This window comes from Eutrigla gurnardus (genome assembly GCF_963514095.1).
Source record: "Eutrigla gurnardus genome assembly, chromosome: 22".
NCBI lineage: Eukaryota > Metazoa > Chordata > Actinopteri > Perciformes > Triglidae > Eutrigla > Eutrigla gurnardus.
In genome coordinates, this window is record NC_139933.1 from 17,760,512 (window position 1) to 17,776,532 (window position 16,021).

At 45.9% G+C, this 16,021-nt stretch overlaps 1 protein-coding gene across 13 annotated transcripts in view; it reads left to right on the forward strand.

Moving 5' to 3' along the window:
• tanc2b (tetratricopeptide repeat, ankyrin repeat and coiled-coil containing 2b) overlaps positions 1 to 16,021 on the forward strand; it is a gene marked incomplete at its 5' end in the record, with an annotated part of 118,639 nt that overhangs the window by 66,602 nt on the left and 36,016 nt on the right. For 8 of the 13 annotated variants that reach the window (XM_084039518.1, XM_084039513.1, XM_084039522.1 and 5 more), the window contains 3 exons: positions 6,966 to 7,082; positions 12,803 to 12,951; positions 15,801 to 15,984. In XM_084039518.1, the coding sequence (XP_083895644.1) occupies positions 6,966 to 7,082; positions 12,803 to 12,951; positions 15,801 to 15,984 (450 nt within the window). Of the gene's footprint in view, positions 1 to 6,965; positions 7,083 to 7,658; positions 7,750 to 12,802; positions 12,952 to 15,800; positions 15,985 to 16,021 lie in introns of those variants that run through there. The other 5 variants (XM_084039519.1, XM_084039520.1, XM_084039514.1 and 2 more) reach the window with 2 other exon arrangements.

The window sequence follows — 16,021 nt, forward strand, 5'->3', positions numbered from 1 at the left end:
GTACACTACCGCAAGTTAATGTTAGCACCGAGGCTAACAAGCTAACTGAAAAATTGTGTTTACACCATTAAATGAACATTCCAGCACCTACAAGTGCCGCGACTCACTCATAGCTTGCACATTAACATCTTCAATAACCACAGTACGTATATTCATACAAGAGAGAATATTGACATAAATACACAATAATGGTATACAGTGCTGCACTTTGCAAATCACCTCGATCGCACCTCTCAAATGGCAGCGTTTCTAACGTGCACTTGGCATTCATAAACTGCCACTGAAAGAGGGCGCTGTTGAGCCACTAAACTCCCAAAAATGTCCAATACAAGGCAAGTGGAATCCCATACATACTGTGTTACATTGGCATTTTAATGCTAACTATTGTGGCACTGTGTCCTCGTCGTTGTGATTATCTCAGTCCTTAGTCCAAAAGTCAGTATTTATTAGGAAAAAAAGCGATAATATTTAACAAAATATTCTGCTTCAATCCATAATTGTTGGCATTTAGGCTTTTTAAAAAAAATGTTCCTGGTTGAAAACTGTACATGCACCTGTATATTAAAAGGGCCGTCAAGCAACACCATACAATACATTTACATAACATTTATATCGACCATTATCATGGCCAACCAATACCATGTTGAAGGATAATCCAGTTGTATACCCCCCTAAACCGTGAGAAAGTTAACAGTGTCTGAAAGGCACAACAGTAGCCACTGTGCGTCAGAGTGGTGGAGGAATGAAGGCTTGTTGGCTGAGTAGACAGCTGCACAGAAAGCCTGCAGGATGGATGGAAGGGCATATGTACACACAAGGCCGTTTGGACCAGAGATGAGTGATGAATATAAAGCTGCTCAGAGCAAATGTGTTGTCGAGTGTGGGACGATTTGATAAAACAGAATCCTATTGATCTCCCTGTAATAGCCTCACGCTGGTCTGTTTAAGCAATAATTACAGTACAGTTGATCAGCAGTTAAAACACTGTTATGAACTTCCTCATGAACAATGAAGTGATGCACAAATAGCAATAAGATGCATTCAGTTACCCTGATAACCACACCCAGAAAATCTCCTGGGTCCTCCAGATTAATTTCTCATGTGATGATGTTGATGTGGCTTTGATGTTTTTGTGCTTTTTGGTCGAATCCGGGCCCCAATAACGGTGATATGAAGCTCTTTGGGGCTGAGGGAAAAGCTCAGCTAATCAGCGTTCTTAGAAAATCAGCCCCACCCTGCACACTCTTAAAAGTCTCTGCCTCACCTTGCTCGGCTAATCCTCCCAAGGTTGTAATGATAGATACATGTGTGTGTGTTTGTGTGTGTGTGTATGCAGCAGACACACTCGCACACACGCACTACGTAAAGAGGGAAAAGCAGTCTGGCTAATGGACCCGCTGCTAACTACCTCTGATTTGGAGCTGTGACTGAACAGCACAGCAACATCTGGCCTGCGTTGTGTTGTTCAACAAGTCGACGAGACAAACACAAAAATCACCCGTGAGGCGCATTACTCCATGTACATTAAGACGGGTGAAATCAATACGAGCCATATCATTATGTTAACGGCTGAAACCTCGACCAGACGTCCCTGCATCTTCAAATGACTTTTGCTGTTAAATTCTCCTCTTGACCATCTTCATAACTTTAAACTGGAAAACAAAGATGAACGGTTTAACCCAAAGAGCAAAGATTAATGTTCATACTGTGATCTGTCTGGACTGGTTACCTGTCCAGGTGAACCCTGCCTTCTGCGACCCTGAATACAGGATCACCGGTAGACGATGGATGGACTGTGATCTTTCTCAACTCACTCACTTGACCAATTATAGTAGTAAGTAGTCAGGTGTTTATTTTCCTGGATGAAGAGTTAACATAGTAAAGGCATAACAAAAGAAGTTTCAATTTGACATTGATATTTTATATATAAATCATAATGTGGATAAAAATTTCCTTCAAAATAAAGTGAAATTGATCCATCTAGATCACCTTATAGATATCTTGGAGAACATCCACGTATGCAATCCCCTTGATTGTCCTCACATTTGCAAAGAGAGACCACTCAAGCTCATTCGGATGCACAGCAGATAAGATAGACACAACACAAAGGTTCAGAGCCTCGGCTGCTGCAGCTTACATATTCACACATTCCATTCCTTAAACAAAGGTGATGAGGGGGGAGGCGATGAGGGAGGAGGTGATGAGGGGGGAGGTGATGAGGGAGGAGGCGATGAGGGAGGAGGCGATGAGGGAGGAGGTGATGAGGGGGAGACCTCATCAATACAAAAACGTTGTTTGATTACATTATGAGCAAAAGGTGTTTTAGCGTCGGTGAAACCGCCCTCCATCCCCGCATCGTCCCACCAGCTTGGAAAAAGGTGGACGAGACCTGTCGTTTCCCTCTTCTCTGCTGTTGCCATAGTGACCAGGGCAGCATGCCTGTTTTCCGTAAAGCTCTGCTTGGGTTGCAGACAGCTGGGCGATGGATATATTCCTCACCCACAGTGTTGTTCTGTGTGTGTGTGTGTGTGTGTGTGTGAGTGTGTGTGTGTGTGTGGGTGTGTGTGAGTGTGTGAGTGTGTGTGTGTGTGAGAGTGTGTGAGTGTGTGTGTGTGTGAGAGTGTGTGCATGCATGCATGCATCAGCACCTGAGGTCGTATGTTGCTGAGACAGCAGTTCAGACATAGAAATCTCACCTCCCACTTGCTTATCACTCACTTATCGGCGGCGCATGACAACGAGTGCCTTGCACATGAGAGCCGCTATTCAGGTCTGGCTGTTTACATGTTGGAAACCCAGGTTAGCGTCCGTGGAGACCACCGTGTTGGAAAGAAGCGCCCCTCGTTCATATGCACGACACCCTGCGTCCGTTGAATCACAATATTGACTTGCTCTCTTTCCTGTTGATGATTCCACCAAAGGCTGTGTGTATACGCTGACAATCCTGGGAATAGAGATCAGCCTCTTTATTTTTTTTTCAAACTGGCCATTGTCACCAATCTCTATCTGTGCCCCCCCCCCCCCCCCCCCCCTCCCTCTAATCTCACATGTACACTTGCATACATGCCACATGAATATTCATATTCACGCCCTCGCATCCTGAGCATGTAACAAATATCTATTTCACAGCCACGTGCATCTGCACACACAGACTAGAGATATTTATTCATAAGCTCATTAGAGGAGTGGATTTGCCTGCTGCCATCCATCACACTGTCACCCATCCTCAGCCTGGCACACACTGACAACAGAACTGCAGGAGAGGAGTCCCTGGGATTTAGTCTCCCGGAGCCGCCGCTATAGAGGGGATTTACTCCGATAGTCGGAATCTCACTTCGCCATTTTATAGAGGTGAGATCAGAGAGACAAAACAAAAGAGAGTAATCTCCCATTCACTGTAGTTTATCCAGCAACTGATATCCACTTTGCATAGTCGTTGTCAACCGGTGTTCAGCAACTCCGGAGTTTGCAGAGGTGCAAAAGACTTCAACGTGAAAACCGTGGATGTGTGGCTGCTGTTGCAGACGCTCGTCACGTGAAGCCCCGGTGCAGCAGAGTCTCCTCGTGGCTCGTCGCAAGCGAGCACGAGCTGCAAGCTTGTCACTGCAGGTGCAAGAGCAACTCATCCACACGAGGCAGGGCTAACAGAAAAATGTAACTATGGGCCCCTTTTTCATTAAATAATGCAAAATGTTTCTTTTTTCTGTGATGTTACTATGTGAACTTAACAAGACTCATGAAAAAGGAAACCGAAGAGAGAAACATTGTAATATCTTTTTGGTGATGTGCCCTGGGCATTTCCTCATTTTTTTACTGAAGGTCAACTTTCTTAAATAATTCCCATTTCCATCCACTGACTAGTGTCTGCCTGCTTTTCCTTCTTGCTTAATTCCCCTGAGAAAGTAGTGCTGAGAAAACGAGGGCGCATCGTGGATTCTTGTTGTGATTCGTGTCTTCAAATGACTGACAACTACTTTTAAAGGTCAAATTATCAAAAATGAGGAGTTGAGTCATTGTTAGGCAACTTACTGGAGTTGCTCTCGTGGCATTGATGACTCAGGTCTCCTCTTCCTCCCGGCTGTCAGTCGTAGTTTCTCACTGAGGCATCTGTGCTGGCTCAAATCCTAGATGTGGTCAATTAGCAGGGTCGTCTTCAGACCGTACCAACGCGGTATTAACTGTGTGTGTGTGTGTGTGTGTTCTTTATTTCCTCTGCCAAGGAGATTTAGTTTGTTTGTCTGACTGTGTTTCTGAGTGAGCCGAACATCTCAGATCTTGACGACAGATTGAACTGGTTGAAAGACAAGTGCTTCATTTTCACTGCAGATCCCAACCGAGGTACAGGAATTCATGTAATTGCAAAAGATTTGGAATATACAAATACAGTATATTTGGATCGTGTTGTTGGATGCCATCTTCATCAGATCAAACTGTTTTTCCTCTAATTTGGTTCAAGCCCAAATATCTGCACAGCTAATGACATTGCAAACAGCCTCAGCTGGGCTTTTCTGTTGAGAACTAGTTAGCAAACGCTAATAAGCTACACTAAGATGGTGAACATCTTGCTTGGCTAATTAGCCATTGGCATTGTCCGCAGGTTAGCATGCTGATTTTAGCATGTAGCTCAGAGCGCGGAACCTTGTGCCGGCTGCAGACTCTTAGTCTTGTTAACATGAAATGAAGGATTACATTCTCCCTTATGGCTTGAGAAATCCTACCACTGATAGATATGATAAAGCCCTATAAACCTCATTAGATTAGGAGCATTTGAAGAAGAAAAGATCATTGTCACTCAGCATGAAGCAGAGCCATCTTTGAAGTGACATTTTGGAGACAATGGCCTTGAAGAGAGTGGACGGTGACGGCATCTGCTTTTGTGCAGATTTGGAAGGATGGAGATTGAATAATGTCTTATTTTTTTTAATGGCTGATTAGAGGATTCTACTGCCTTGGCTCCTCAGTGTTTTATGTTATACTGTACAAATGTTTTATTATGTATTACTGACCACGGTCTGCAGTGCTCCTATAGTGTGATTAATGACTGTCTATCTTTACATAACTTAAGCCACACTTGTTTTGATTGTGGGCCATATTCATAAATAGAGTCCATGTGTAATTTTCAACTAGTTACACTGTTAAAAAAAGTGTTTCCAAACCAGAAAACCCCATGTGTCATAGAAAATGAATTTCCTATCAATAACTATGCAACACTACTAACCAGTTTAGTGTTTGATCTCGTGTGCCCACATATTATAAAAAAAGCATTTCTGCATCTGCTGCTGTTAAATTGAATTTAAATTAATACAACAAACTCACCCACTTATTATATTATATTATGATGATATGATATTATGCATAAATCTGTAAATAAGTCAAGTTTAAACAGGGCAGAAATAGCTAAATGTTGGTTTCTGGTCAAGGCCCAAGGACCCACTTCAAAGATTAGGATGCCAATGTGAAATGTAAATCTGTAAGTCTGATATGAAGACGTAACTAACAGGCAGCAAAAAAGGAGAAGAGACGGATACTTTAACTACATTTAGACGAAATCTATTATTTAGACAAAATTCAAAGTGGATCGAAGTTTGGACACCACAGGCTTTAAGACATACATTATATAGACAAACAACTCTACTCTCCACCCATTATACACACACACACACACACACACACACACACACACACACACACACACACTCACACACATTACACTGGCATTAGCTGTAACATGAAGCCAAAACAACAGTGGGAAGGAGGCTTGAATGTAGGTTTCAGCTGCTTCCTGCTGGCTCCACTCTTGGTTCAGCACAGTATTGCTGCAGCAGATAGCTTTGGACATGTGCACTTACCCATAATAAGGAACGGTTAACAGTTGCAGCGTGGAGTACAGCATCTATTTAAAAACCCTCATCGAACCAGATTAGCCAATTAAGAGGAAATGATGCTCAAGATGCTGCACACATGAGTATGGAAACAAATAATTTAAGGAATAGAGTTGATTTCATTGATATTAACTCAACTTCCAGTAGCCATCTCAACAAAGTGAAGGCTTTTAAAAGAGGCGGAGACAAAGTGCTTAGAAATATGTCTTGATACCTGCTGTGTGAGAATACCCCCCCCCCCCCCCCTTTGTCTGCTGTAAATTGCTGTATGTATTCATCCTTAAAAGCTGCTCAGCTGAGTAAAGAATGCCATTGAATGGATGGTTTAGCTTTTCTTGGCATCTCTTCCTGTTGGGGTTCATCGCTATAAAGGCTCCTCTGTGTCGTGAAGTCCTGTACCACAATGTGTGCTCTTGTGACGCCATAAAAGCTGGCCGGGACGACGGCGCTCGCAGTGCCTGAAAAACCCAGAAAAAAAAAGGGTTGTGTCACACAACCGCCACCCCCGGCTTCCAGCGCTCTTTCGCTCTCTCACAATCTCTTGTGGAAAGGGACTCGCTTGATGTCTCAGACTCAGGCGCAAGAACATTCCAAAAATGGATCCATTTGCACACTTTGTGTGATTATGACGCTGGACAAAGAGACACAACAGGTTTTTTGTTGTTGTTTGTTACAGTCTTTTCAGCTCAAAGGGCTGTGTTGTGCTTTGTGAGTGAACTGTAGGCTTCTAAGGAGAAGCGTGGTGGTATTTTTACATTTCAGTGGCTGGCTGAGGTGCCGCCGCTGCCCACTACATGATTGCCCATGCTTCTTGTTTACTTAAAACTCATTTGACCCGAGGGAGACGTAAAAAAAAAAAAAAAGCTGCCTTCAGGATGTTTCAGTCATGTTACCAGTCTGCTGCTTCATAAGCTCTCTGTCTTCCTCCCTCTCTGTCCTGTCCCTGTCGCTCCTCTCTTTCTTGTCTTCTTCCATCTCCCTGATCTGTGTGTGTGTGTGTGTGTGTGTGTGTGTGTGTCTGTCTGTCTGTGTGCATGTTGTCCTCCTCCTTTCTCTATATGTGTGTGTGCTTTCTGCTCCCAGCCCCTCTGCGGAAAGCAAAGTTTGTGGAGAGCCCTCGCATTCCACAATCAGAGCTTGGCTCCCCTACACACACCTCCACCACTGCCAAGAATCCAGACCTGGACACATACTGCCCAGGTGAGTTTTTTTTGGCCGGCTCATCGCTCATTTCATCGTGTTACTTTCTGCATGTTGGTTCCCGTCGACGGTTGCAGTGGAGAGACGGAAAGAGAGAGAGGGTTTTGTTATGTTATTCTGCCTGCTGCTGCAAAGACGGAAAGACGTTGCAAAGGACATTAATGAAATAGCTTCGCTGTTGCCCACAGTGTCCATCCTCCCTCCTCCGCCGCTCTAATCCTCCCTCGCTACTTCCCTTCCTCCGCTCTGCTCCTCGGACGCAGAGCTTGTGAAGGTGTCGCCGCTGATTTTCTGCTAACTTCACAGTCAGTGGTCGCTTAGTAATCCTGTGAACAGTCCAGATTCACAAAGCAAAGCGGGTTTACTCCAGGTTAGCGGTCTGCTGATATCTGCTTTCTCATCTTGCCTCTCCTCTTCCTGTTGCCGCCGAGAAGTGCAGCATTAGCTTCCCGACCCGTCTTGTCACCTCGACCTCTGGTGGATGTAAGGACTGCTCAGCAGAGTAGGACGATGCCGTGGCCAATCCAGAGTTGGATAAAGACATGAGATCCATAATGATGGGAGGTCTCAGGGCTTAACATAGGGAGCAAAATGGTCGACAGAGTCCTACCAGCCTTCTCCTTCTGCCAGCCTCTTCTGCTGAGTCTCTGCTCAGTGGGAGCTCTCAGTAGGTGATCTGTTCATAGAAACGTAGAGACTAATATACTTTTTTTTTACTGTACTTCTTATTATAGAAGTCTAAATAGTATGTAGTAGCTTTGAGTATTGACCGGCTGTTGAATCTCATGGGTGAGCGACTGTTGTCCCTGGCTTTATTTTTGCATCAGTGCTGTTAAACCGACTGTGGTGTCTCAATCGGTCGCGATGAGCCGCTAAAAGCTCCTGCAGATGTGACATTTCAGGGTTGGAATGGTTATCTCTAGCACCATCGAGGCAGGGAAAGGGTAGATCACAACCCGGATCTCTCTGTCTGGTTGCAATAACAAGTTGAGCTGGAGAGGAAGTGGAGGGTTGGGATGAGTTTTCTGGGGGGTGAGGACTCGCACCTCCCAGGTGGACAGATGGACATCTTGGCTTCTAACAGGGCTCGCTGGCATGAGAGCAGCGAGGCAGTTACTTAAACATCTGATCGCATGCCAGTCGGCACTCTGCTGCTTACACTGTCTGGTCTATTGGAGAAGCCGGGGATCAGCTGATTTTTATGGCCCACAAAGAGCTTTGTGGCCTCATAAATATGGTTTGTGAATATTTTGTGAGAAAGCTTGTAAAAAGATTCACCAGCGGTTCCTCCTTATATCATGGGAGTGAAAGCTTTTCTAATGTCAGAGCTCAACCGTCTTACAGAAACTTCCCGGTGTGGGTGCCTAGGATGACATCCACCATTGGGTGTTTTTAATATTCACACTATATATATATATAATCACATTCAGTTTTCCCTTTTGGAAGTCAAAAATTCTATTATTTTAAAAATGACTCCACCACTAGAGGGGGTTGCAGGTGGGTGTGGTTGATTGACAGCAGCCTGAACAGACAAGTAAACAACGGGCAGACGGTGATTATCCAGGCGTCACTATTGAGGATTAACGATCAAATGAGCATCTAAATAGACCAAAGTGATATTTACAGGTATGTTTTCATGCTGTTTAATGTTGGATTTGATTGGCTGTATGGAAAGAAGTACTGCATATAAAATATTCATGTGACCCTTTTGGTTTGGACACAGACAAACAAACATGCAATTTAATTTTTTGGAGGCGCTCATAGTGTCAGACAGGATGACATTCAACAAAAAATACCAACAAACCCACCATATCAATAAAATGTATTAAAAAAAGAAACCCAAATCCCATAAATATAAAAGATAAATAAAAACCAAAGGTTTCCATTGAAACAGTCAAATAAACTAAACATAGATGTGCCAAATGCCACCAGCTAAATATGAAATGTGTCTGATATGCCAGAATATTCAAGTTGAAAAAGTATTTTCTGGAAAAACCACTAGAGCGCCTGCTCATTGGTGAAAGAAGAAAGAAAAAAAAAAAAAAAAAAACGTGTGTTTTAGTACTTTATGAAGCACAAATACACACCCAGTATAAAGCTGCCCTGCTCATTATCATATTGGATAAATCCACACAGCGTGTTCATGGACTGCATATCATCACATCAACCGCTCCTCACCGGAGTCCTGGCGTGCTTTCATGTATGCAATCTCCCAAATATTGTTGCGTGGATAAGATCACCACTGTGCACACCAGGAATGTGAAATGCACTCCTCTGGTCTCTTGATTAGATCCCCCGCTCGCCGCTTCCTGATGATGTGTTTGCCCGTGCATAGGTGCGAGTTATTCTATGTGTTCACGTTTTCACCTTTTAATCAATATATATCACCGCTTCTTTGAGCCTTCCGTCTTAATCTTGCTAAAAAATAGTATAATTATTTCTAAAATACTATTTGTGAATAAGAACATGCTCTGCATGCTCTCGCCCTGAGGAAGTGAAAATGAAAGAGCCCAGGTAAAGGTGAATTAGAGCCGCCACATGCTGTGTGTTACCTGCAGACTATTAATACCCTCCCCCGTCCTGTCCCGTCCCCCCGCCTGCACCACACATGCTCTCTCTCTCTCTCTCTCTCTCTCTCTCTCTCTCTCTCTCTCTCTCTCTCTCTCTCTCTCTCTCTCTCTCTCTCTCTCTCTCTCTCTCTCTCGGAGTGCGAGGGCAGATCTGAGGACGGCCGGGGAGAAACAGATGCGCTCACACAGAAACACATTCCTAGCTGTGCGCAAAGATAGTTGCTATGGCAACCATCTGTCTCCTTCGCAACTCAGAAAATCCAATGGAGAGGATTGTTGTTTGTGTTGCTGGTTTAGGAAAAATTAGAGATCGGGGGGGGGGGGGGGGGGGGGGGGTCATATTTTTAGGATCTTACGTTGTCGCCGTGATGAGAAACGGTTGAGGATCCCTTTAGGCCAGTGTTGTGTTCTCCATGCTGTGACGTATCTTGGAAGTGATCTAGACGTTAGTCTGAGAGAGGTGCATGTGATTGTTAAAATATGTCTTTCAAGAGAAGAAAAAAAGCACTACACACCGCCACATAATGGCAGTATATACTGTATATATATATATTGCTGTGTTCCGTGCCTTTTAGTGCACGTACATGTGAGCGAGCCCATCTGGCCAGCTCTCTCTGCCCTGCACTCATACGCCCGTTACAGCTGATAATGCCATCGTTACAACGTTGGAGAGTGCTATGCTGTGATCGCTGCTAGCTGCGAGCTGCCGGCTCAGCTGTCGCCATGGTGAGAGCCGTTTTCCCAGTCTCGTATCTAGCACCTTTAAACGTAGATGTGCTTCATGTTAATGAAATGCAAGCTTTTGGACCTGTCCAACTTTTGGACTTTATTTGACGTTGACATTGTAGGTTGTTTTCAGAGTTTAAGGTTACAACGGGATTGGCGATGTTTTTTTAAGTCACTGCGGGCTCTGCACAGGGTCGGCCAACAGCTGGCCGCAACAGAGGTGCCGTTGTTGGGAGCTAAACAAGGGGAACAGAAAAACAGGAACTAAACAGATAGAGTGCAGGCAGATGGAGTCACAGAGGTAAACAAAGAGATGAGTGAAAAAGCAAAAACTCACAAAGAGGCAGAGAGAGAGACAGACCCTGTTTGATCACGGTCACGGCCACAAACCCCCCCAGGCAGGTTGACTAATCATTGCTAATGTATTCACTGCTTGCTACTACCAGTCTGTCTAGTGGGGAGCCTTCCATGCATGTATTATATATATATCATATATATATATATATGATGGCCAGGCGATAGATGTTTGTGCTTTTGTTCACCTCCATGCTGTCCCTCTGATGGACGCACGTCTCAGCCTGATATCAGCTGCGAGGAGCTGAACAGCATTTCCATGGCTGCGCTGAGCGCCGTAATGAAGAAGATGCAGGCAGCATCTCCTCCATTACTGCGTTCAGCTCCTCCAGGGAAGTTAGGGGATTCGGGTGACCTTGAAAGCCCTCGTTAATGTATTCTGCTCCGTATATATCCAGCTGCTTTACTGAGCCGCCACATCTATCTCATCAAAGGCTGGCACATAAATGAGCTGTTTTTGACCTAATGAGTGCTGTGATTACCTCATTAATGTTTTTTTTCTTGAGGCTCGGCAACGTATTGCGTATCAAAGGTTTTTTCTTTCCTTCCCTCTGAAGGTGCCAGTCTCTGTTACTAGCTCAGAGGGACTTGGAGTCAATCTAATGAGGATCCTGACAGTGCCCTGCCTGTCCGTCCACCAGTGAATGGAGACGGAAGCCCGGAGCTTTAGATTGCCTGTCTGTCCGTAAGTCTTTCAACAGATGGGCAAGCGAGAGAGGAAGGCTACGGGCTTTTAGACGAGCTGTCTGTCTTCAGAGAGGTGGCACGGTGGCCGGGACTCTGTAATGGCCGTCAGTTCCTACTTCATGCAGCTACCTGCCAATCTGGTCCAACCTGCTCCACAGGAAGGCGGAGGAGAGAGAGAGGAAACTGGCTCTGCTGCTCTCTCTCTCTCTCTCTCTCTCTCTCTCTCTCTCTCTCTCTCTCTCTCCCTCTCTCTCTCCCTCTCTCTCTCCCTGCTGTTTATTTAAACACCATCTACCTCGTGCCGTTGGCTTCAACTGCCATTCATGTCCGGTTCAGTTCCCAGTCTTACACATCCATTTCCAGCCGGTTGCATTCAGACGCTAGTTACAGTTTTTTTCTCAGCAGCATGGTGAGTAATTAGTGAAAGCTTCAGCTTCTGAGAGTGACACTCCAGTGAATAGAGTGAAATCGGTATCGTCGACGAGGGCACGGTATCCAGGTGTTATTAAACAAAAAACCTCAAAAACGTGACACCGCCTGTTACGGCTTGTTATAGTTTGAGAGTAACCAGGCAACTGGGCGACAAGTGAGGTCATTAAGGGATTTTTTTTCCTTTGACTTTAGTCCTGTTACAAAGTTGACAACTGTAATCCCTCACTGTGTGTGTGTGTGTGTGTGTGTGTGTGTGTGTGTGTGTGTGTGTGTGTGTGTGTGTGTGTGTGTGTGTGTGTGTGTGTGTGTGTGTGTGTGTGTGTGTGTGTGTGTGTGTGGTTGTGGTTTTTGATCATCTGATAATCACACAGGCTCACCCTGGTGTTTTCTTCTCCTCTCTTTGAGAGCGAGGAGGCTCTGTAAACAGCACAGGGAGGTGGATACACACCACTTTGTCTCTCTCTCACACACACACACACACACACACACACACAGAGACAGGTGAAGGGCGTATCTCATTACGTCACGCGAGCTGCAGTGGTGATGAGTGCTGGAAGCGGAAGGAGCTGCCGTCGGTGTGGAAGGTTTTCTGTTCTTTCTTTTTGCTTGAAAGGATTCTGAAGGGATTATTATTATTTTTCATGTGTGTAAGGAGACACCTCTGACAAAGATGTCCGGCCGCGGTGGAATGTGCCTGTAATGCACAGCTCTGAGCGACGGGGAGCCTCAGGTAGGGTGTTTGGCAGCGTTGGAGCCGTGTGTATCCGGGTCCGGTTTCTACAGCGAGCGTGTGCGTGTACGCTGGATGTTTCCAGGACAATGAAGTTGCTTTTTGGGAGGAGAAAAAACAAGCTCATGTTCTGTTCCTACCCACCACTGACAAGCATTCTGTCTCTCTCTCTGCTCTCTCTCTCCCCTCCCACCTCACCCCCCGTCTCTCTGCCTCTGCAGGGGAGTCAAGCCATGAGCTGGGCCCCCCTCCATCGGTGGATGAGGCAGCCAACACATTGATGACACGCCTGGGTTTCCTTCTGGGAGACAAAGTGAGCGAGGGGCCAGCCGGTACCCAGTACAGCATGGAGGAACCCGAGGCAAGACAGGTAACGGTCTCACTCCCCAGCCGGATCTAATCTGCTTTGATGATGTAACAGAGAGACTCCTTCATGTCCACAACTCGATAGCTTCATCTTTGGAGACAAAAAAACCTACAAAACATACACATCACCCTTCATGCCATTGTTCCATTTTATCCTCATCTAATTGTGTCATTGTGTTCATGCTTTTGACACGTTTCTATCGTGGGATACGGAGCTTTGGGAACAAACACGCAGTCGTCTGATTGGATCCGCTCTGACAGATATCACAATATCTGTGTTCACACATCAGTGCCAGATATCTCCCTGCCTGATTCCATTTTTAGGAAACAAAATACCGTTGATTATTGATTCCCTGGTGTGCTTTAAACTTTGCCTGTTTGAAAGCTTGTTCCTTGAGTTGCGGCAGGTTCAAGGTCTCTCTCCTGCGTCATGACCTTTCAATATTGTGAATTTGGCAGTCGTACAGCAAACAGCTCTCGGCGCAACGGGGCCTGCTCTAAGCTCGGCAGCAGATGCCCTGCTTTCCTACCTAAACCCCATTTGACAGGTATGAATGTTCCCAAACCGAGGGAGAGAGAGAGAGAGAGAGAGAGATAGGGATGGTGGAGAACCTGTTGCCGGAGCGTTCAGGCCCAGGTATGGGTTTGCACTAAAGCAGTGTGGATAAGCGATTAGACTGATGGACTGCCTGTGCTTGATGTGAGCGCTGCTGTAGCAGTGGGGGTGTATAAATTGAGAGAGGTTTATTCAAGCGCCTCTTTTTTAGAGCCGTGACTCACACCAGCAGCCCCGCTGCATCATGCACACAGTACAAACTTAGTGTTTCAGACATCTGCCCCCAACTAGCGTCCTCCGGACCGTTGGATTTGTTAGCCCCGAGGAGATGCCGTCCTTTAGCCGATTAGCCAGCGGGCTTTTTGTTTTCACTTTTCAAGATTCCCTCAGATTCACCAGCTTTCAGTGGAGATTTACACTAATACATTAGATTCACACATGCCTTCATGTTTGTCATCACAGCCGAGTCGCTAAGCTTTTTTCTACTGCTTTTAAAAGAGAAACCAGTGAGCTTTGGGTCAGGGTTAACTTTGCTTTTCCCTGTAAAACACCTCAATCTACCGTCTTCCATTTGACACGCTTGAGTCCCTGTGTCCCCGCTGCCACGACCTCCCCAGCTGATGGAACGAGGTGACCTTCACTCGCGGGGGAGTGCAGTTAATTGCCTTCCATACTCTCCCGCTCAGGCTCCCTTAATAGACGTAATACTCCCAGTTCAATAACAAACCCTCGTGCCTACGTTTAAGGTCAGGCCTGCCGATGCGAGCTTCGTTAGCCCGGCTGATAGCGCCGCTGCGCCGCCGCTTGTTTGTTTGCTTTTGGGGGTCGAGCTCCTGTAAACATGACACTCCCGTCCACGGAGTCAACGCACACACTCTCACACACAGCAGAGGCCATGTGCTGTTGTGGACAGTGTGTTGACCAGTTTACAGAGGTCACGATTTGGAATTCAACCGCTGTGCTCTTGTTTCAAGTTATTTCTGATTCTTCACAAGCGAACGTTATCCATGACAAAATGCATTCTCCCTGGAAACATCATGCTCTCTGCACTTCTGCATGTTTATTCCTGACGGCACAGTGAGTGGTGGCGCTGTACTGGAGAGAATCACGTTGAAATGTGTTTCTTATATTCTCCCACCCTGATGTTTGTAAATGGGGAAAACGTACAGTCCAGTTCGACTCCACCACTAAGTCCAACCTAAATCTAAAGAAACCCTGATCATCTGTTCCTCCTGAACATCATCGTCTCTGTGAAGGTGGAAGTTCGGGCTCGTGTGTTGGGTCACCCAGCGTCGACCCGAACTCACCGGCAGCATGGTCGAGGGTGCGCTCGCCTGTTCCGGCGTCTGAAGCACACACTCGATCGCTCGGCAGCCCCGTTTCTCTGGCGCCCTGCATATCCTCGTGGCCGCCTGCGTGTGTTTAGGTGTGTGTGATTCGTGCGAGTGCGTCAGTGGGCGTTCACAGCAGCAGATTAGACGCAGCAGAGTGTTTCATGTCCCCCGTTGTCTCTCGTCTCCTAACCTGAGCCGACGCAGACGAAGGTCACCGCAGGGTGCCAAAACAATGCCAGGACGGGGAGGAATATGTTTTGAGAGCGTGATTTCAGTTTCAGCTTCTTTTTTTCTTTTTTTTCCCCTTAATTGTCATAAAGGCAATAAAGAGGAAATGAAGGCATGGAAATAGATCCGTCAGGGAGGGGAAGATATGTTCTCCTCTCAACATAATCATTTTTCAACAAATCCTGTGTTTTATTGAGCTCTGTCCGCATAATCATAACCATTTTAGTGAGGAAATAGTCACACAGCAACACATTAAGCAAGTGTACAACCTTAAATGTGCCATGAGCCTGGGCAGAATCACCGCTCCTTTTTGTTCCTCAAGACAGGAAATGACTGTTTTCCTGCATTTACCATGTTGCAGCTCACACCCTTGATGTGTAAAGGTTTCTGTTTGTTTGGTTTGTTATGTGCCGTACCTCCTGCTGTACATTTGTAAAGCAACTGTCGGCTCTCATCGGAGAGATAATCTGTCCAGGGTTGTCTCATCAAACTTATATTTTAAGATAAGGCAATGAAATGGTTATTTATTCTGATATTTGTATGCGTGTGGGAGAGGAAATCCTTTCTAGGACTGTTTACATGAAGGCAGCAGGGAGGCTGAGCTTTCAAAAACCACAATATTGAAGTGACATTTTCCCTCTGAATATGACTAGGAGATTAGAAGTTCATGCGTTCGATAGCAGTGTGTTCTAATGGAGTTATTGGAACCAAACAAAGCTTTTGTGTCTTTGCAAGGGCCAGAACCAGAGGATCAGCCCGTGCTCCACCCTGACCAGTAGCACTGCCTCACCCCCTGCAGGCAGCCCCTGCTCCACCCTTCCCCCGGCCATGCCCGGCCAGGCCGGCAACAAGGACTGTGCCTACGGCTCCGTCACCAGTCCCACCTCGACCCTGGAGAGCCGGGACAGCGGGATTATCGGTGAGCGCTGCACGCACATTCACAAACAACGAACACG